Below are 21,785 nucleotides of genomic sequence, written 5' to 3' on the forward strand. Positions count from 1 at the left end.
TTTTATTTTCAATTATTCATTATACTTAGATAATTATTTTTTTAAAATTTTAAAAAAATTGTAAATAATTTTTATCTTTAATTATTCTTCATAATTAATTTTTAAAAAATTCAAAAAATAAAAATGAAAATAATTTAAATATAATTTTTATAAAATACCTTATTTTCATAACAAGTCCTCAAAAGTATCAAATATACTTTTAGCTTTGAAAAACAACTCTCGAACAGATTTTGATTTATTCTCATAAAAAAAAATTGGATTTAAAAAAATATTTTAACAAATTAAGATATTAAAAATATTTTATTATCTTAAATTTTAAAAATAAAAGATAAGTTTACATCTTTTTTTCATACATGGTAATTATATTTTATATTTGTAAAAAAATGTACCCAAACAAAAACAAATTTATGAATTAATTACTAAAATATTTTCCACAATTATTCTAGCCCATTTCCCCACCACAAATTTATATTCATAAGAAAAAGAAAGAAAGAAAAAATCCGTAAAAAAAATAATTAATTCATATAATATATTATTAAAAAAGACAAAATACAATTAAAATTAATAAAAAAATTATGCATTTTTAAATCATTTAATCTTAATATAAAAATAAATAAATAATAAATTAAATTAAAAGAAGAAACAATTTATTAATTTTATTTTATTTTTCTATTTTTTTCATCCTTTTATTTCTCTATTTTCTTTAATTTACAATTTTTCTCAAATTTCCAACAACCAAGTTAAAGAAAAGCAATGAAAAAAAAAACTTGGCACTAAAAGGGAACAGCTTTAGGGCTTTTATAATGCTTGACTCCAGAATCTAAGCATAGAGACTTCAAAATTACCAATCTAAAACTACAGGAGACGAACAACAAATACTTCAAGTCATTCCAGCTAGAAGTCTAAAACAAAGGGCTCCTCCAAAGTTAAAAAAGCATGCAATTAAATAGCATAAATTCATCACTCCTGCTACCAACAAATTCTGAGAAAAATCGTGAAGGCCTTCGGCATTAAAATGATGATACAAGCTCATTCCTCCCCCTACCCTCTCTCCAGATTGCAGGGGATATTGGTGTCAACGTTACAAGCCAATACAGCCATTGATTGCTCCACACTAGAGGCCATACCCATTTCCTTTCCCCTACTGCCATATCAGTATGGCCTGTACCGCATGGGGCGCCTGAACCTTGGAACCCTTCTGCACAACACCAAAATAAATAAGCCAATTACTTTTTAATTAGTAACAGGATTGGTTAATACAAACTATGGCTAAGCTGGATGTTTCGTAACCATGCAGGCAAACTCTTAATTGCAACTCCACTAGTTTTGTAACCTTGGGTTCTAGTTGTGGAGAGATTTCGAATAAAATTAAGGATATATAGGGTATATTATAGGCATACTCAGGAGACAATGTGAGGATAGGCATTTTCACTGGCTTAATCACACATAAGCTTCCAAAGATACTAGAAGTTAAAAAAAAAAAAATCTTTAGATATTAAAGTACATTCATTGCTAATATTACAAGTCATTTGAATTGTTTTCATGTAAGTTGCCAGCAAGATCTCTCTCCCTCTGTTTTTTCATGTAAAATGTGTCATGATGTATGCATTATTATCTTGTGTTATGCTGATACTGTGGCTATGTTACCAGCAGAAAAACTAGTCCATTTCCATCAGCAAAGAGTTCTAGGAAATGAAAAGAAAGCTTGGAATCTTAAAACAGCCTCTCACACCCCTAATTATTATAAGAGATTCCGACCCTTACCCATAACCATATGGAGGATAGAAAGGAGGCCCAGGCATGAAGGGCCTTCGTCCACGAAATCCAAAAGGATTGGGTCGCCTTCCTCGATACTGTTTCATTCCAGGAATGTTAGTTCTCTTAGCAGATACCTGCAGTTCAACCAGAACCCACCACCATAGTCAATTAAATGAAGTTAAAAAATAACTACTTTTTAGACAATTTATATTCAAGGACCTTCAACTGGCGACCATGCAATTCTGATTCATTTAAAAGAAGGGCATTCTGAACAGCATCTATCTCAACAAACTCCACATAAGCAAATCCTTTTGGTTGACCAAACTTGTCGGTCAAAATTGTCACTCTGTTCACTGTACCACAGGATTGAAAATGCTGCTGCACTTCTTCAGGAGTACATGCATAGTCTACCTGTTAAGTCAACACCATAAAGAGAAACATAATTACTCACACTATCAACATTTCCCAGGTGGAAGAAGGAACAGATGGAGAAATATATATATATATATATATATATATATATATATATATAGAGAGAGAGAGAGAGAGAGAGAGAGAGAGAGAGAGAGAAATAAAGCCTATAAAACAAAGACAGACAGAAGAAAAGGAAGACGAAGGACAACAGAGAATCCATATTGATCAAAGCAAAAACAAAAGAATTTTTGTTAATACAATACTAGGATCCTCTACTACAAATAGCAGTACACCGTTGATCATATGATAAAACACAGTAATCCAATCACTTTAGTTATTGAGGATGATCCATATGAACCATGATGAGCCATATGTTTCCATATTCTAGATATTAGAGATATTAGATGAAAGTCAACCAATATTATTTGATCAACTCCTAACAACCCCAAAATTCATTGGAATAAAGTTGTATTATAGTTTCCAACTTCTCCAAAATGTAAATTTTACAGTGGAACTACTACAACCTCTTTGTGTTTCTTTCCCCACTTTATTTGCTTTAGCTATCTTCAAGGATGCTTGGGTCAAAGATGTGTGGAGTTCCACTAAGGGAGGGGGAATTGGAGCCCGCACCTCTCTAGACCTTTCAATGATTGGGATGTGGATGAGGTGTACATGTTTTTTCTAAGCCTTATGGGAAGAGAGTTTAACAGGATTTGGAAAAGATAGGGTGCTTTGGAGAGAGACTAAATGTGGGTAGTTTTCCATTAACTCTCTCTACAAAGCATTAGTTTTAGGCCCTCCAGTCTCTTTTGCTTCGACTATCATTTGGAAAGCTTGCGTGCAGCCTAAAGTGAGTTTTTTTTGGGTGGGAAACAACGTGGGGAGAAGCTCTTATTGTGGACCAACTTTAGAAGAGAGGATGGCCTTTAGCGAATAGATGCTACCTTTGCCAAATGCATGAAGAATCAATAGATCACATTCTTTTCTATCGCGCCAAGGCAAGGACTCTTTGGACGATGTTTTTTTCTCTTTTTGGGGTGCAGTGGGTGCTGCCAGCCATAGTTAAGGCGACGCTTTTGGGCTAGGACCGGTCTTTTGTGGGAAAAAAGAGAAAGGAAGTTTGGAGAGCAGGCCCATTGTGTATTTTTTGGACGATTTGGAAGGCAAGGAACAAAATTGCGTTAGAGGAAGAAGTGTTGTCAATCCAAAGATTTAAGAGTTCTTTTGTTTATTTCCTTTGGTTGGCAACGAAATTGTTCATAAAAGATGGTCCTTCGACTTTAGTTGATTTTATTGATTGGGTGGGAACCTGTTGAGGGTGGTGTTCCTTTTGCACCTCCGTTCTTAGCAACTGGGTTGTTCCAGCTGGGGAGCGGGGGGTGTTTCTTCTATGTATACTTTAAGCTGCTGTTTTTGGCGGCTTTTTCAATTCAGTTTTTCTCTTTTACTTATAAAATAATAACAATAATAATAATAATTCATGAGAGGCCTAGGATCAAAGCTAAGAGGGACCAATTGGCAAGACAAACTAGGACTATAGGTTGTGAGAGGTGCGAGTGGCCAATGAAGTATAGAGGTTTATCCCTCAAGGCAACCTTAGAGCCCATGAGTTTCAAGATCCAACCAACAAGGTGTCTAAGCATCATTATGATTAGAAAAAGTCCTATCTCTTTGTAGCGATAGGTTTAACTGGATTTTATCTTCCCTTACACACAAGCTCACTTATGGATTGAGAGGTTTCAATGGGATTTCTTGGTCCAGTCTAGGGGAACTTAACAAGGACAACTTGGGTAAGCAACACATTTTTTGATAGGTAATAAAAGGGCTTGCATTAGAAACGCCTAAAAGCGGCGAAAACAATACACATGAAGGATACAAACAACGTCTAAAAAAGCTAGGTAGTAAGGAGACAAGAAAAGGCATTACCCTTACTTGACAAACAACCAATCTATAAAATCAATTATAGACAAAGTGTGATCCTCTATATACATCCTAGCCCAATTCACAAAAGCATTCATGAAAAAAGATTTGATTGCTTGGTTGGACTACTTGATGTCATTGAAGGCTCTTCCATTCCTTTCCTTCCATAAAGTCCACATCGAACATAAGGGGGCAGCCCTCCACACTTTCTCCCTTTTTTTACCTACAAAAGAACCATGCCAACCTAACTAAGGAATGTATAACCCACCCATTGCACATCCAAAAGGGAGTAGATCAAGTTCCACAACAATCTAGCCTTGCCACAAAAGAGGAGTTGATGGTCAAAGGTTTCCTCCTCTTCTTTTCACAAGTCGTACCTATTTAGAATATTTCATTCCCTCCTTTTCAGCTAGTTGAGAGTCAAAATTCTGCTCTAAGACACTTCCCAAGCAAAAAAACTCACCCTCACGGGAGCCTAAGACCTCCAAATAATACTCCATGGAAAAGGATCTCTAGAAGCCCTCGTGTAGGAGCAACAAAGGAATTTAACTAAAAAATTGTCATCCTTACTCTCTCCAGCTCAAAATGTCCTCCACTTCTCTACTCACAACCAAGGGTTGTAGTTTTTGAAACAAAGACTCCACTTCTCCAATCTCCCAATCATTAAGATGTCTTGAAAAGCGAGGGCTCCAACTACCCAAATCCTTACCCACCTCCCATGCTTCTGACACCCACCTGTCTTCATTTATTGCCAAAGAAATAAGTTAGGGAAAACGTCTTTCAAGGTTTGGTCCTCACACTATAACTCTTTCCTAAACTTAACCCTTCTCCCATTCCCTACTATAAAATGGGATCTACATCTTATGCCCTTCCATTCATTTCTGATGGCTTTCCACACCCCCACACCATAGCCTCCTCTCACTCCTCTCAAACACCACCCCCCTTCCTCTACTCCAAACTCAGGTAAGCAGCACATTGTTTGTCAACCCAAAGAGGGATGAATGTTCTGTCTAGAATGACACTGTTGAATGGTAAATGTGACTATAAAGGTTTCCCATAGAGCACAACTCCCTAATGACACTCGATATAAGGGGATGGTTGGGACACTAATCTCATGGGTAGAGGAAACTGATAATGTCCTTGGAAAGCAATAGAATTGTATCTTCATTGTTGGATTCATTACTAAAGATGCATCTAAAATTCGCTTTTGGTAAATCTATGTTGAGGAAATAGACCATCCACTTCCATGTTCTCTCGCATTTCCGCTTTGGATTTCATCTTCTTTAGGAACTTTAACGACTGTGAATCTCATGGGCTTAGTTCCTTATTCTTTTGGATACTGTCTCAGGTGTATGCTCCCATTTGAAAGATATTGAATCTCTGGCTAAAGTAGTTTATTCTCTTCTAAACCCCTTTTTGGTTGAAAAGGGGCATTCCAGACATTTAATCATGACAGATCCAGCAATGAGATAGCACCACATATAGGTGCATTGTGACATATATTATTTGCTTTGGCTGCAGAGACTATCTCCTTGAGGGGTCCCAGCCATGCAGCAAGCGCTAGGGACAATAATCTCATTCCAAGGTAACTGCTTTTTAGGTGATTAGTCCAAGAATAATTCTAGGATTCTTCAATGCAAACAGTCTTCTAGTAATGAAATATGGCGGAGGGTTGCATTTTTGGTTTATTTTGGTCGTCAGTGACTGAGGAGTTTGAGAGCATACTTCCAAGCATAATTTTGAGTAGTGAACTTGGGAAGGTCTGTAAACAACATGTACATTCTTTAAACTAATGGTATCTTGAGGACAGTAGAAAATTTTTACCTTCTTTTATTTCCTATAAAAAAAAATGAGTACACTAGCAAAAGTTCAATTTAAGACCCACTTTACATGAACCCTAGCTTCTCTCTTTTCTCTCTCAGCTCTTTGTTAAAGGCTCTTAGCTTTTGCTCTTACACACACAACAGTAACAGTACTGCCATCCCAACTCCCATCTGAACAATTGATTCAAGTTTCTTGTATTCAGCTTTTGAGGGGAAAAAAAAAAAATTATTATTATTTTCTTCTTTTTTGAGAAAAGGTTTTATGACATTCTTCTTTTTTATTTTCTAAATGGTTGGCAAGAAAATTTAGAAAGAAAACAAATTACGCATTCCTCATTCCCTAGAATCATAGTTTAGGAACTAAGAAGAACTTCATCATTCTTATTTTTAACTCATTTTCAGTTGTGAATAAGTTTATTATATATTTCTCTAAAATATGAGCCCTTTGCTTGGGTGTATTCCTTGCACCAATGTCCTAGGAGACCTATGGGCCCTACTTTGGGGCTTTGAAAAAACATTTTGTTGGAGTGCAACAAAGCTGTTCTTACAAGGAGGACAGCTGAAGCGACTTGCAGCGTTAGGTGAGAGTCTCATAGGGACCCCAAGGACCCTAAATACTCTTCCCCCCCAACCCCCAATGAACCAAGTAAGATGTGGACAGAATCAGATTTTACAAGAATTTCTCATGAAGTTTCCATTTTTCAATGGTATTTATTTTTTAAAAGTTCATATGCACACTACATCAAGTGTACTCAAATTTTATGAAGTCCTCTTTGTTGGAAATTATTAAGAAATTTATTTTTAGTTTTAGAGTTTTTGAGGCAAGAAATCAAGCACTAAAAATATTTTAAGAAACTTCCTATTTTTGAGAAAATATTGTTGAAGCTTATTTTGTTTTTATGTTGGTGAATCATTCTTCCAAATTTTTTTGCTTGTCTAGCAAGTTTTCCAAAGTAAACAAGGTGCATTGTACCAAAATAAATTTGAAGATTGAGTTCCTTAAATCCTTTCCATATAGTTTTTGATAACTGAATTATGAAGTTATGATTACTAATACATCTTTTCATCCTCTTCCATCTTTATTCTATTATTCTTGCTGATACTTTGACTTTGTTGGGTGTATTATTGTGAGCCCATAACTAATAGGTTTAGGGATTCCTTTACCCTCATTCTGTGTTCAATATGATTCTGTATATCATATTTTCTTTTTTTTGATAGGTAAAATTTGATAATATATAAAAAGAGCTTGGAAAAGGCGCATCAAAGTACATAAAAAGTATACAACTAGCACTAAAAGGCAAGCAAGAAAGAAAAAAGAACAAGGACCAACCAACCAATCAAAACCGACACCATAATTACCCAGAATACCAAACTACCCCCCAACTGGCTGTCTGCCACCACCATTGCTCCCAAAACCAAGAAACCTCCCAATCCTAGACTTCTCAGCATCAAGTTCAGCAATTGAAGGACCTTTAATTCTTGAAAGTAAACTCGATCTACCTCCCAAGCAATTTTGCAACAATTACCAATCTAAGAGTGGAGTTATAGCAACCTTATGCATCAAGAGCTGGATCTCCACTGCTCTTCCTTCTTTCCCTGACAATCAGAGGAGAACTTTTGCAATTAACCAAAGAGTCCAGATTTCAAATCTCCCTTTTGAAACGGGATGATGGTTTGGCTCCCTCTTCACCCCCGAGGCATTAACACCATTCCCTTTTCTTGCCTCTATTTTCCTTAAAAGGAAGATAATCTTCTTTTCAAAACCCACAACTAGCATCCCCACAAAGCTTTTAAACTTAGCCCAGCTTAATGAAGATGGCACAAAAAAAATGCTCCTCCCCCCATTGTATAGAAACTAGACTTCAACTAAGAGGAGTTCGTCTCCTTAGACCTAACCACAATATCCTTATGTGTAGGACCTTTCACAGTGTTATGTGGAAATTTCAACAACTCGCCATCTTGAAGCATCATCCCAAGCAGCCTATTTCTAGATCCTAAGGAGCTCAAAAGAAAGCTTAACTTTCGACTAAGACTCATTCTCTCAACCATGATCATCTCCTAAGTGTTAATTCACTGGCCCACAACCATTGATGGGCAACCCAATTGTAGAATTGAAAGGAGAAGAAAGGGAAGATGATGGCCTACCTATGAAACCTATTACTTTTGACACCTACCTCCTTAGACCCTAAGACCACCTTCAAAAAGGGGTCCACAAAGATCACTACGATGCTAACAATTCTCTCTCCGACTATCACATAAAGTTCTTGTTTTGATAATTCAAAAGTAGGAGAAGGCCTTTTACTAATAAATCGATATTCAAAATCACTCGGGATCCCTCGCTCTATCAAAGCATTGGATTTCTAAATTCTCATACGACCCTCCCATAATTCCTTTTGAAGCCTATTGAATAATTTTTATAGATTCCATTATTTCACCAACTCGTGCTAAATAATGAGATAATGAATCTCCTCCTTTTTGCCATAGGACTTCCCAATCAAATTCGCCATAACACTCATAATGATCAACTTTATGAAGATCCCATTGTATTCTAAAAGCTCGTAGCATTGGTCCTGACAAACCCCAATTTATTTATTTTTTTGATTGGAAACGACACAAAGATATATTGATAGAAAAAAGAAGTACAAAAAGAAGGATGAGAAATCCTCCCGCCAAAGACAACTAAATTACAGGAAAATACACAGAAAACAAATGAACCCTCTATAAAGGACCAATCCTTATGGAGTACACACCGCTAACCAATCATTCTAAAAAAATAGGATTACAGGTAGTAAGTTTTTGATATTCAGCAACCCCTGTTAAAAAATAATCGCAGAAATCCAAACATCTATCCATCCATCCATGTGGTAGATTAGCAGCTACCCTTCCAATATGAAAATAATTATGCATCATTCTCATATCAGTGGCAGCATCGAATAGATCATAGACTAATTCTCTTTCTCTGAAAATATAGAAGAAAGGAGTTTGTGCAACAATATCTTCCATAAAAGGGCTAACCCATCATAAAGGAGAGCTTTGAAACCTTCTTACCCAAAGCCCCTCTAATGGGTTTGACATTAACACTTTTGGATTGACCCTTAGAGGAGGGAATGGGTGGGCCACTACAAATAAGCACAAACCCATTTTATCTAGTTGTCCAGAGCTCCCTCCAATAGAGTTGACTTTAGTTGATATGGGTTGGCCCAATAAAAATTTGTAAGAGGTCCCATTAGCAATTCCTTTTAAACAAGGTTGGCCTATTGAGCACAAGCCCACAATAGCACGGACAACCTGGTTGAGCAATTAGGCAAGGCTCTTGGAGATGTAGGCCACCCTCAACCTTGTCCTCAAGAGACTTGAGGCCTAATGACCCATAAAGAGATCTATTAGGCTCAACAACCATGATGTCGTCATGCTTAGAAAAAGCTACCTCCGTCATTGCATGCATAGGGAGACTTGGTTCCAAACACAACAATTGCAAATCCTCATTAACATGTTTCTCTTCTTCTAATCCATACTCTCCCAGCCCACATGAACTTACCCCAATTCATTCCTAACCTCTGGATCTCTACACCTTCCCTTACAACCCACCAACGTCAAACATAATGGAATCTCTCACCATAGTTAAATGGAAAGGACATCTACACCATCCACTACATGCAATTTACCCAACACCTTCCTCTCATTGGACTTGACGAGGATCCTTGCTCATTGCAGATGACGCCTCTCCACTGTCTCCTTATCCATTGCCATGAAGCCTCCACACATCACCAAGTTGCTTGAAAAACTCTTTTCCCCACAAATGTAGTGACAACCCTATCGCTCTCACCCAAACTTCTCTAGCACAAACCCCCATGTTTGAAGCAATCAATTTCTAACCTCCACTAGTCCAATTGCAATCTCCTCCCTCATATAGTTTGTTCCTTAGATGTGATACCCTTTCTTCAAATAATACGAGCGAACCTCCCAACAAAAATAGTTGTGCATCTCCTTTCAATCTCAAAGAGTCCACAATTGGCATCTGGCCTGACAAATCACCCCATCTCCCTACTAGACACTTCATGAGGTGCTCCAAATTTTCCAAAACCTCCTCTTGCTCTCAATCCAGATTGCCTCACCCACCTCCCTCTTACATCTGTCCACCACCTTTGCATAGGAAACATCCTTTGAAGGGGCTCCCCACTCCATTTTCCTCCAACCTTTGAGCATTCTCCTCAGTGGCCTCTGAAGGCCTAGGCATAGGAACAACTCCTATGCTCTTAAGGCCCATGTTTTTCAAATTCACTTTGAAGCTTGTTCAATATAATATGTAACATTTTTTTTTTTTGACAAGCAAGCAAAAAAATATATTAACAGCGCATATCAAAAAGTACACCAAAGCACACAAGATGTACAAGTGCACCAATATAATATGCATCATATTCTCATGTATGAGTGCATCTTGGACTGGTTCATCCAAACCAAATACCAGTTCACTGTACATCAAAAGGATGATTTGATGAAGTTAACAGAATCTGAAACATAAGTTGACAAAGCAATGGTGATTGAGAATATAAACGGAAAGCTTTAGCAGGCAAACTGACTAAGCAATATATTAGTTTTCACCTTTTCTCACTCTTTAGAAGTTGAATTGAAAGTAATGATTTATTTACTTGTACCCACAAACATTGGAAAGCGGTAATGGGTTGGGGTGAGAATGTGGGACATTCCAGGTTTGATCCTAGTAGGGGCCCAAAAAGGGAAATGTTACTTATCAAAAAAATAAAATAAAAATCTACCCAACCAAATGCTTCAGTGGATACTAAAACAAAAGCAACCATAAATATTACTACAAGAATTGCATATTATATTGGAAAGTTGTCCATATGAATTGAGACAAGAAAAGGATTATTAGACCTCACATTACCAACATATATGGATCGGGAATCCACCTCCTCCTTTTCAGCCTGAGTTGCAGAAGCACTAGAGGAATCTTCATGCAAATACATAAAAACAAAAACAATTAATCAACTAATATAAATTCTACAGATAATCAGCATCAAATTTAGTAAATGAAAAAAGACTAATACAAGATGACAAGAGATAACATGCGTGATTGAATTATTCAAACAGTTCAAAACGGTATCAGAAAAAATTCACATTGCTACTGGCCTATTAGTTGAAATCTTGAATTTAGGTCTAGTCATGGTCCAAAAGAAGGGTATCCGATCAACCTAAAAGTTATAGCACTGAGCACTAAATCTGACAGAAAAATTTTTTGATGGCACTTTCAAGTTGACAAAATTTTCTATAAAGTTGTATAAAGCAAAATGGAAACATTAAAGTGCTGTTGGATATCCAAACAAGTCCTGATGTAAGTTCAACATTTTGGACAATGTACAAAAACTTTTTTCCCACTTACACAAGTAATTTAGTTAATCAAGATAACTTTTTATCGGGTTATTTTGTCATGGTGTCGACCAATCATGTTTTAATTAACATGCACTGGATAACGACAAGTGTACACACTTATAGAGCAACAACAAATTTTGAGTAAATGCATGATTATGTTTTATTCAACAATTTGGTAAAATGTCATAGATTAGGGAGTCAATTATTAGACTAGGGAGCACTTCAATATCAAATAAGCCTAACAACAGAAAAGCTTGCAAAGCAAGAGAAAGGGAAAAATTAACTAACTTTTTGGACATATAACATATTGTTTGCTACCCAAACTAGTTTCCCAATACCCCTCTGTTAGGGGACCTAGCATTCTACCCACATTACAATGGCTTTATAATCCTTTATTTAATTTTTTTTCTCAATCTTTTTTACACTTTTTCACAATTTGCACACATTTCATATTTATTTGGATCCCTAGTATGGGCTTTCCCCCCTTTGTTTTCATTCTTAATTCTATAATTTTTTTTTTGATAGATTTTTAATTCTATAACTTGACAAAAAAAATCCATAAATATCATCTAATGAACAACACATGTCATTTGCATTAACCAATATGAATAAACAATAGTAATATGATCAGATTCCCCTTGGAGCGTAGTAGAGGAGGCAGATTGTCCTCTACCACGAGGATATTTTTTGAGCTGATTGAGGATTTAGAATTAGGGGATTTGCCTCTATAGGGAGGCCCTTTCACCGAGAGCGGTGGCTCAAATAATTAGTCTAAGTTGAGACTTGATCATTTCTTTGTCTTTGAGGATTGGGAAAGTCATTTCAATGGGGCCATTTAGTGTGTTCTTCCTAGGCCAATGTCTGACCACTTTCTTATTCTTCTTGATGGGGGAGGGCTGAGAGGTCCCTCATTTTTTAGATTTGAAAATATGTGGCTAAAGGAGGGCTTCAAGAATGCACTGCAGACGTGGTGGGAGGGGCTCATTTTTAGTGGGTTTGTTAGCTTCATTCTGGCTAAAAAGTTGAAAGCCCTAAAACCTATCTTGAGATCGGAATAGGGAAGTCTTTGGCCTTGAACCTAGTGGATTTTTAGGATAAAGAGGAGAGTTCTCTCTCTCTCTAGAAGAGGTGGAAGCTAGGAGGGATGCAAGGGAGAATTATAAAAAATGGGTTCTTTTAGAAAAAAATTTATTGGAGACAGAAATCAAGGGAAGTATGGCTGAAGGAGGGGGATAAAAATATGAGATTTTTCCACAACATTGCTAATGCTCATAGAAAGAGGAACCTGATGGCTAGAGTTAAAATTAATGGGGCATGGTTCACAAAGGAGAATATTATTAAAGAGGAAGTGGGCAGAGCCTTCCAAATTCTACTTTCTACCATAGGTGACTAAGGGCCCAACATAAGTGGACTGTCTTTTGAGAGGTTTGATGCTCAAGAGGTTGCAGGGCTGAAAAAACCTTCTTCAGAGGAAGAGGTTTATGATGCTCATTTGGGTTTTAATGGGGACAAAGCATTAGACTCGGACAGGTTTTCTATGGCATTCTGGCAGTTTTCTTGGGAGTTTGTGAATGATAAGGTGATAAGCTTTTTCAAGGAGTTTCATGAACATGATTGTTTTGTGAGGAGTTTGAATGCAATCTTCTTAGTGTTGATTCTGAAGTAAGAGTGAGTGGAAGACTTGAGGGATTTTAGGCCAATTAGCTTGGTGCGAGTGATGTACAAGTGGTAGGCCAAAGTGTTGGCCAATAGGCTAAAAGTAGTGATAGCTAAGGTGATTTTCAAGGCCCAAAATGCGTTTGTGGAGGGTAGACAAATTTTGGATGCAGTGCATGTTGCCAATGAAGCCATTGATTCAATTTTGAAAAGCAATGGGGGTGCAATTCTATGCAAACTTGACATAGAGAACGCTTACTATCATGTGGAGTGGTCCTTCTTGTTTTCGATCTTGGAAAAGATGGGTTTTAGGGAGAAGTGGATAAGGTGGATCAAGTGGTGTATATCCATTGCCAGTTTTTCAGTCTTGGTCAATGGAACCCCTTTTGGCTTTTTCCAAAACTCTAGGGGTCTAAGGCACGGAGATCCCCTCTTGCCTTTTTTATTTGTGATTGCGATGGAAGCTCTGAGTTGCCTCTTAAAGAGAGTTGTAAGCGGGGGTTATTTGTTGGCTTATTAAGTGAGGGGTAGAGGTGGTGAAGGGGTTAAGGTTTCTCACTTGTTGTTTGCAAATGATACGTTGATCTTTTGTGAAGCTTCCCAGGATCAGATGATTTTTTATGTTGACTGCTTATGTAGCTTGAGGCTATTTCCAGATTGAGAATTAACTTGGATAAAAGTGAGTTAATCTCGGTGGCTTCAGAGCCTTAGGGAAGATTACCCTCCACTTATTTGGGGATGCCGTTGGGTGCTCCTTGCAAGTCCGTGGCAGCTTGGGATGGAATTGAGGAAAGGTTCCTCAAGAGGTTCATTATGTGGAAGCAACAATACATCTCTAAGGGAGGGAGAATCACCTTGATACGAAGCACCTTGTCAAGCTTGCCTATTTACTTCATGTCTATCCTCTACATGCTAAGGTTGGTTAGATTAAGGCTAGAGATTATTCAAAGGGATTTTCTGTGGAGAGTGAAAACCTCATTTAATAAGGTGGGCGACTGTTTGTTTAGATAAAAGAAAAAGAGAATTGGGGGTTAAGAGTCTTTCTACTCTTAGCAAGGCTCTTCTTTGCAAATGGAGTTGGCGTTTTACGAATGAGAGGGGGGCCTTTCGGAATCAAGTAATTAGGGGGAAGTATGGGAAGGAATGAGGTGGATGGTGTTCTCACAAAGTAAGGGAAGGGTATGGTGTAGGGCTGTGGAAAGCAATTAGGAAGTTTTGGCACCTCGTCAGTAGTAGACTTTCCTTTGTTGTGGGTAACAGGCAGAGGGTGAATTTTTTTAGGGATAAGTGGTGTGGGGCTACATGATTTTTTTCCCTTCTTTATTTGTCTTAGTTGTCTCCAAGGAGGCTTGGGTGAAGGATGTTTGGAATTTCTCTAGACCTTTCAATGATTGAGAGGTGGATGATGTGGAGAGCCTATTGTTATGTTTGTGTGGGAAGAGAGTGAATTTGGATGAGAAGGATAGGGTGCGGTGCATGGAAACCGAAGAGTGACGATTTCTCTGTTAAATCTCTCTACAAAGCCTTAGAGTCGAACTCTTCAATTTCTTTTCCAATGAAGATCCTCTGGAATTCGTGTGTACAACAAAAAATGAGCTTCTTTGCTTGGGAAGCCTCATGGGGAAAAACTTTAACTTTGGACCAAATTCAAAAAAGGGGATGAGCTCTAGCAAATAGATGTTATCTTTGTCAAATGGATGAGGAATCCATAGATCACTTACTTCTCCATTGTGTAAAGACAAGGACTTTGTGGGAGATTTTTTTACTCTTTTTAGAGTTTTGAGGGTGCTTCCTTCTTCAGTTAGGAAAACTCTTTTGGGTTGGAATGAGTCTGAATGGGTCCTTTGTGGGTAAAACGCGTAAGAGAGTTTGGAGAGCAGACCCCTTATGCATTTTTTTGGACAATTTGGAAGGCAAGGAACAAAAATTTCCTTTGAAGATAATGTATTGTCCATCCAAAGGCTAAAAGGTTCTTTTGTTTACTTTCTTTGATCGGAGGCTAAGAAGTTTATAAAAGATGGTCCTTCAACGTTAATTGATTTCATCGATTGGGTGAGCTCCCATTAAGGAGGGGTTGTTTTTTGTACATCCTTTTGGACAGTTTTTTTGTTTCAGCTGTAAGGGGGTAAATGTATCCTCTTGTATATCATGGGCTACTATTTTAGCTACTATTTTAGCACTTCTTTGTAGTTTATATACTCTTCTTTACTTATCAAAAGAAAAAAAAAAAAACCAATACTAATATGAAAAAAAAAAAACTAATATTCCTTTAAGGAACAAACTTATTCAAAAAAGAAAGAGAGAGCAAGCAAGGACAAGCACTCATTTACAAAGCAAGAAAGAGCAAAATATAAGAAAACCAAGCCTTTCAATAAGGACTAAAGGTGTCAAATGTGAGTCTCATCACACAACAAACCCAACCCCCAAACTATTCCCATTTCTTACCTAGAAAAAAATCCACCATGCAAGTTGTTAACCATTGCACCCAGCTCATATATCCTCTTATCGAGTAACAGTAAATCCACCAGCCATGCTCATCATGTCCAGCTAAAGAAACAATTCTCATACATCTCTTTCAGAGAGAATATGCCCTAAATTCTGATTTCCAGTGAGTCCAAGACCAACCAAGAAGCAGATCAATTTCAGCTTAGATATCCATGACCCACAACATGTCATGGATAATGAATGAATAATATCCTAAAAGCAACACTAAAATTCTCCACCAAAAATAAAATTTTAAAATTATTTCTATATGAAGAGGAGGAATCCAACTCTAGATCTCAATAAGACACATGAACATACACCAAAACTCCCCTTAGATAACAATACCCAAAAAGCCAATAATCACCAACTGTAATAGTGAAAGTAACAAAAATATTCACTAGTTTCAATAAAATTATGACACTGTTCAGGGAAAACAAAACAATTTGCTCCAATTATTTGCACTCACAATGAAAAAGAATTCAAAGGAGACTTGGATACATGTTCAAATCCCACTCAAAATTTTAACACTACAGGAGACTTGGATACATGTTCCAATCCCCCTCCAAAATATTTTGACACTAATCATACTTTTGTAGGCTTCCATCTTAACCCCATTATTTTCAAAACAACACAACAGGAAGTTCATTCACATTCATTTTTTCTCAAGTTCCAAACAAGCTCCTTTATTTTCCTTCCCCTTTCCTTCACATTAACTGAATCCCAAAAAAGAGCCTAACAAGTTCTAGTTTCCCAGCACCCAACTTCTAGATCACTGAAACCACTATGATCATCAAGTAAAAATCTCAAAAAAACAAAACAAAAAAATTTAGGCATTTCACACCTTGAACTGCACCCATCTCCTTCTCAACTTTAGCCTGCATTTCACGAAGAGCACCAGCTTCTTCCTCAATCTCCTTGAGCCTCTTCCTCATATCCTCAATGTTCTATAAAACCCACCAAAAAAATGTAAAGCAACAATTAGAAAATAAAAACTTACCAACAACCAAACAATTCTTAAACAACAATTACTAATGAAATTTTGAAGCAACAATCAGGGGAAAAAATAAAAACAAAAGATAGAATAAGACAAAATCAGCATTTCGTTCAAAAAATTCAAGCAAAAATTATCAAACAAAAGGACTTTAGAGTTAGAACAGCCTCTTTTGTAAAAAAGGAAAAAGTTCAAGAACAAGTCACAAACTAAAACCCTTTCATACTTTCAACGTTCTAAAAATATCCACACTATTTTCTTGTACAATTTTCAAGCAAAAGTAACCGCATAAAAACAACGGAGAGGACATCAGAGTTAGGGTTTCAAACAATAACTAACAAAACAAACCCCCAAAAATCTTCAATATTTCACAAATACCAGCCATAATTTGTTAAGAAAAGTTGAAACATAAAATGATAAACAACCACACAAAATTAAGTAACAATTAACAAATCAAAAAACCCTTTCATGTCTTTAATAATAATAATAATAAATAAATAAATAAATAAAACCCTAGAAGGGAAGTGAGGCTAAGGGCCAGCCTCTTCCTGGAAAAATTCTATTAAAAGAAATCAACAACTCAAACCCTCACAAATCTTCAATGACATAGAAATTATCAAGAACATTAAAATCAAGAAAAAAAAATATATAACAGAGTTCAGCTCATCCTCCTCTTCCCAAAATTTCAAGCAACAAATTAGCAACCAAAACCCTTCCGCATCTTCAATGTCATACAAATACCACCAATATTTCGATAAAGAAGAAACACATTTGAAGCGGGATAAAAACAAAAACCCTAACCTTGGAGTTAGGGTCCGAATCATCTTCGGGCCTAGAGACCATGTCGACATCTTCAGCATCGGCATCCATCTCTCCCTCGTCGGGGATTTCTCCTCCGTAGACTTCGTGTTCGTGCTCCTGCTGCTCCATGTCCATCTCTCTCTATCTCCCTCTCTCCGTCTCTCTCTGTGGGGGTCGGGTCTGCGGAGATCGGAGGATGTGTGTTATGCGATTCGCAGAGCTATTCTCACACGTGCCCCTTTTAGCCTCTGCCACGTGACTTGCACGTGCTTTTACTCGGAGCTTGCTGGAAAATAATCGTTATTTAAAAAAAATAAAAATAAAAAATCTCCAGGGTTCAAAATATTTACACACTTTATAACTCTGATTTCAACTTTAAAATTAGAACCGCAATCAGCAACCGTGACTTTTAAAACCATAGTTGATAAATATGATTTTAATCTTAAAGTTAAAGTGATGTTGTTTTTTGGTTGAATAAAAAAAAATTAAGGTTATATTTGGTTTTCGAAAAATATTAAGAAAAAAAAATGTAAAAAAAAATCCATTTTTTCATATTTGGTTGTCCTATGAAAAATATAAAAGAAAATCAAATATAATTAAAATTAATTAAAATTTTATGTATTTTTAAATTATTTAATCTTATGAGTTAAAATAAATCAAATGAGTTTGAATTAACAAAAAAAATAATTATCAATTTTTAATCTATTTTTTATTTTCTTTCATTTTTTCTTTCATTACTTTTCTTTTGTATTTTCTTTCTCTTACATTTTACTTCAAATTTTATACAAACCAAACTTGTTTGGTAACTATTTTTTAAAGTAATTTTGAAAAATAATTTTTGAAAACAGTTTTTAAAAATTGTCCTTTGATTTTTATAAAACAAAAGTTTGTTTATAAATCTAAAATATTTTTAATATTTTTAAATATATTTCAGAAATAATTTTTATATCTATTATTTTATTTTTTATTATTCTACATATTTATATAATTATTTCTTAAAACAATCCTTAAAAAACAAGTGAAAACAATAAAATAAAATAAAAACTAAAATATGTTTTATGAAAAGACTATGTTTTTTGTTAATAGAAAATAATTTTTGGTTGATGAACATCTTTTTTGTGTGTTTTTATTTTAAAAAATAAAAAAATTATTCTTAAAAACAATTTCAAATAAACCCTAAATATCACTTAAGGTTACAACCATCAATTGTGTTTTTAATACTTTTACAATCAAATGTGTACATGCTAATGTGGCATGGGCACACTACTCGAATGAATATTTTGAAAACAAATCTAAATTTATATTTTTTAGAAAAAAATAAAATAAAATTGATAGCAAACTCCCTTTAAAGATAATGCTTAGATTGGGAGTTTAATTTCAAAGGCATAACCATGCATGATACTACAAAATGAGAAATAGGTTAAATGAGATAATTTTTTATAAAAGCTCACACATCATTTAACTCGATGGATGAAAATTTCACAATATATTGCCAAAAGTAATTGTGCTTTTGATTGCTATTGAAATGAAATAATGTATTAAATTTCCTTCGGATAATATTCAAATATTATTTTTGCATTTTATTACAATTTTTTCAGTGTTCTTAATTTTTTTGAGTTTTTTGGGCTACTATGAAGGTAGAATAATGCATCAAATTTGACCGTGCCAATATTAAAATATTTTATAAATTTTATCAATATTTTCAAAATCAAACTGGTCATTGAATAAAAAAAAAAAGTTACCAATTCATGGTTCATTGGTTGAATCAATGACGTAATAAATATATAATTTATATTATTTAAAAATCCAAATTTTATTTAAAAATTAAAAATTATTTAAAATTTTAAAAATTAGTTTCAAATCAGAATTTTAATTTAAAATTAAAAAAATTTTAAATCATAAATTTATTTTAAATTTAGAAATTTATTTAAAATATGAGAGACACAATGTTTTCAAAAATTTAAATTAAAATCACAAAATTTTAAAATGATAAAGTTGAAAAAATAAGATAAACAATAATTGGAAATAAGTAAATAAAAATAAAAATATAAAAGAAAAAAAAAAAAGGGGGGAGTGAAACGCTATTATAGGTTTATAGCCGTCGGATGGGACCTGGAAGAGGAAGGGGGGGGGGCTCACGCAGCTGTAAGATCTGCAAGGGGGGCTGGAGTTGGAAAAGGGGAGGCGGCATGGCGTCCCCGACGTTGGGCTTAAGAGAGGGGGGGGGGGGGGGAGAGGCAGGGGCAGGAGTTGGAAGAGGGGAGGGGAGTGGGGCGGGGGATTATTTTGAATTAGCTCATCCAAAACCGGTCTATCAGCCGGTTCGCCGGTTCGATAATCGGTTCCTACGGTTCAAGATGGATTTGAAGGTTGGCCGATTCAAAGAGCTGAATTGGATCAAAATCATGACCGATCCGAACTTTAAAATACTGAATTTTATTGTAATTTAAGTTTTGTTATATTTGATTTTTTTAAAAAAATTTATTGTAATTTTTATGATATTTTAGTCATTTTCCAAGTTGTTTTGGAAGCGAGAGCGTTGGAGTTGGGTTTGAGTGCCCAAGTGGGTTGACCCGACCCGACCAAAATAAATGAGAAAATGGGAGAGTAGTTTTTAGGAGTTTCAAAACTACCCAATAAATGAGAAAATGGGAGAATAGTTTTTAGGAGTTTTAAAACTACCCAAAAACCGTTACTATTAAAAATAAAATAAAAAAGTTTTTTTTTATTCTCCCTTGGTGAAAAGTCTCTCTTCTTTTTCCCTAAAAAACCAGAGAAAAAATATGTTTTCTTTTCTCTTGGAAAATGAAAATGAAGAATGCATTTTATTTTCTCCCTTGAAATAAATAAGAAAAAAATAACATTCTTCTAAAAAACCAAAAAGTCTTTTATTTTGAGGTTGTTTCTAATTTTCTCTTCACGGGCTCTTGTGCTATGAGAAGAGAAATCATTGGTGTAGTTCCATTTATGATTTGAGGCGACAAATTTGGCTAGTGAAATAACCAATCTGAATAAGCCTTATTATTCATCATTGGCAAAGCCCTAATAGGCTATTTTTTGGCTTTTGTTTTTTTGTTTTTTCTCCGTTAAAAAAAAAAAGGTGTTTTCTTTTTCTTTGAAAAAGAAATAAGCAGAGAAAGAAATGTTTTTCTATTCTACAAAAAAATAAAATAAATAAATAAATAAATAAAACAAAAAATTTGGGATAATATGATTTTGGATATTGTTCCAAATAAAATAATAATAATAATAAAAAGATAAGAACCACTTGGAGAAAAAATAGGTGAAAAAATGTTTTCTTTTTCTTTAAAAAAGAAATAAGTAGAGAAAAAAAAATGTTTTTCTATTCTAAAAAAAATAAAAAAACAAAAAATTTGGGATAATATGATTTTGGATATTGTTCCACATAAAATAAAATAATAATAATAAAAAGATAAGAGTCGCTTGGAGAAAAAATAGGTGCAAAGTGCACCCACTCCAAGAGTCTTAGACGAAATTCAAAAAAAGATGGAAAAGACACGAGTTCCAGAAAAACCTTTCTCCAAGACAAATAAAGTGGAATATTTCTTCTAGGATTTTTTTTGAAAAAGTAATAATAATACAAAAATTTAAATATGTTTTAATCTTATTGGTTAGAACCTTTCCCAGATTTGTTCAAATAGAGGGAAAAGGGAGTCGCTTGGAGAAAAAATAGGTGCAAAGTGCACCCACTCCAAGAGTCTTAGACGAAATTCAAAAAAAGATGGAAAAGACACGAGTTCCAGAAAAACCTTTCTCCAAGACAAATAAAGTGGAATATTTCTTCTAGGATTTTTTTTGAAAAAGTAATAATAATACAAAAATTTAAATATGTTTTAATCTTATTGGTTAGAACCTTTCCCAGATTTGTTCAAATAGAGGGAAAAGGGATTGCCTATGAAGAGGCTTGATCCCTTGACTATAGGTATAAGAGTCTTGTACTCTACCAACTAGACTAGATATTTTTTTTTGTTTTCATAAAAGACTATGATTATTGAAAACAATATCTAGAGTTATGGAAGACATTGTGAATAATCCTGATATTGTTGTTCCTTTTAGCTTCAAGTGAGGAGATTAGTTTTTTTTTTCTACATGTTGCTTTTTTATGTTTTCTACATGTAATGTAAATATCTTATATGCAAGATATGGCATGAATATTTATCGTTTGATAAATGAATATGTCTTTTATGTGCATGCATGTCTTCAATTCTTTTGTATATGTTATTTATACATGCTAGTTGTATAATATATATTTTTTTATGGAGTGGGAGGTTTTAGGCTAAAAAGAAATTTAAGTAATTTCTTGCCCAAAATTAGAAATACTTGCATATATTATTTCTATTTGTAATAATTAAAATTGAATATAGGAGCTAATTGGGAACATAATGAACTTTTGTTTCTATTGCAATTTAAGGTTATTACTCATTAGAAGATGAGTAGGGTAGGTAAAAGTATCAAAATCCATAAAAGTACCAATTAATAAGATTGTGCAATATCTCTAAGTAGTTGAATATGTCGACTACAACTAGGAA

General features: G+C 34.9%; 1 protein-coding gene across 1 annotated transcript; it reads right to left on the bottom strand.

Annotated features, from left to right (window-relative positions):
• Nucleotides 1-774: 774 nt before the first annotated feature.
• On the bottom strand, nt 775-17,438 carry LOC117933833 (polyadenylate-binding protein 1). The gene is made up of 6 exons (XM_034855383.1): nt 17,236-17,438; nt 16,285-16,387; nt 10,814-10,884; nt 1,978-2,169; nt 1,765-1,892; nt 775-1,198 (listed from the first exon to the last, which is right to left on the bottom strand). Exons 1-6 carry the CDS (start codon nt 17,368-17,370, stop codon nt 1,153-1,155), a joined length of 675 nt encoding a protein of 224 aa, XP_034711274.1. The 5' UTR covers nt 17,371-17,438; the 3' UTR covers nt 775-1,152.
• Nucleotides 17,439-21,785: the final 4,347 nt, after the last annotated feature.

Source organism: Vitis riparia, chromosome 16, assembly GCF_004353265.1.
Source record: "Vitis riparia cultivar Riparia Gloire de Montpellier isolate 1030 chromosome 16, EGFV_Vit.rip_1.0, whole genome shotgun sequence".
NCBI classification, from domain to species: domain Eukaryota; kingdom Viridiplantae; phylum Streptophyta; class Magnoliopsida; order Vitales; family Vitaceae; genus Vitis; species Vitis riparia.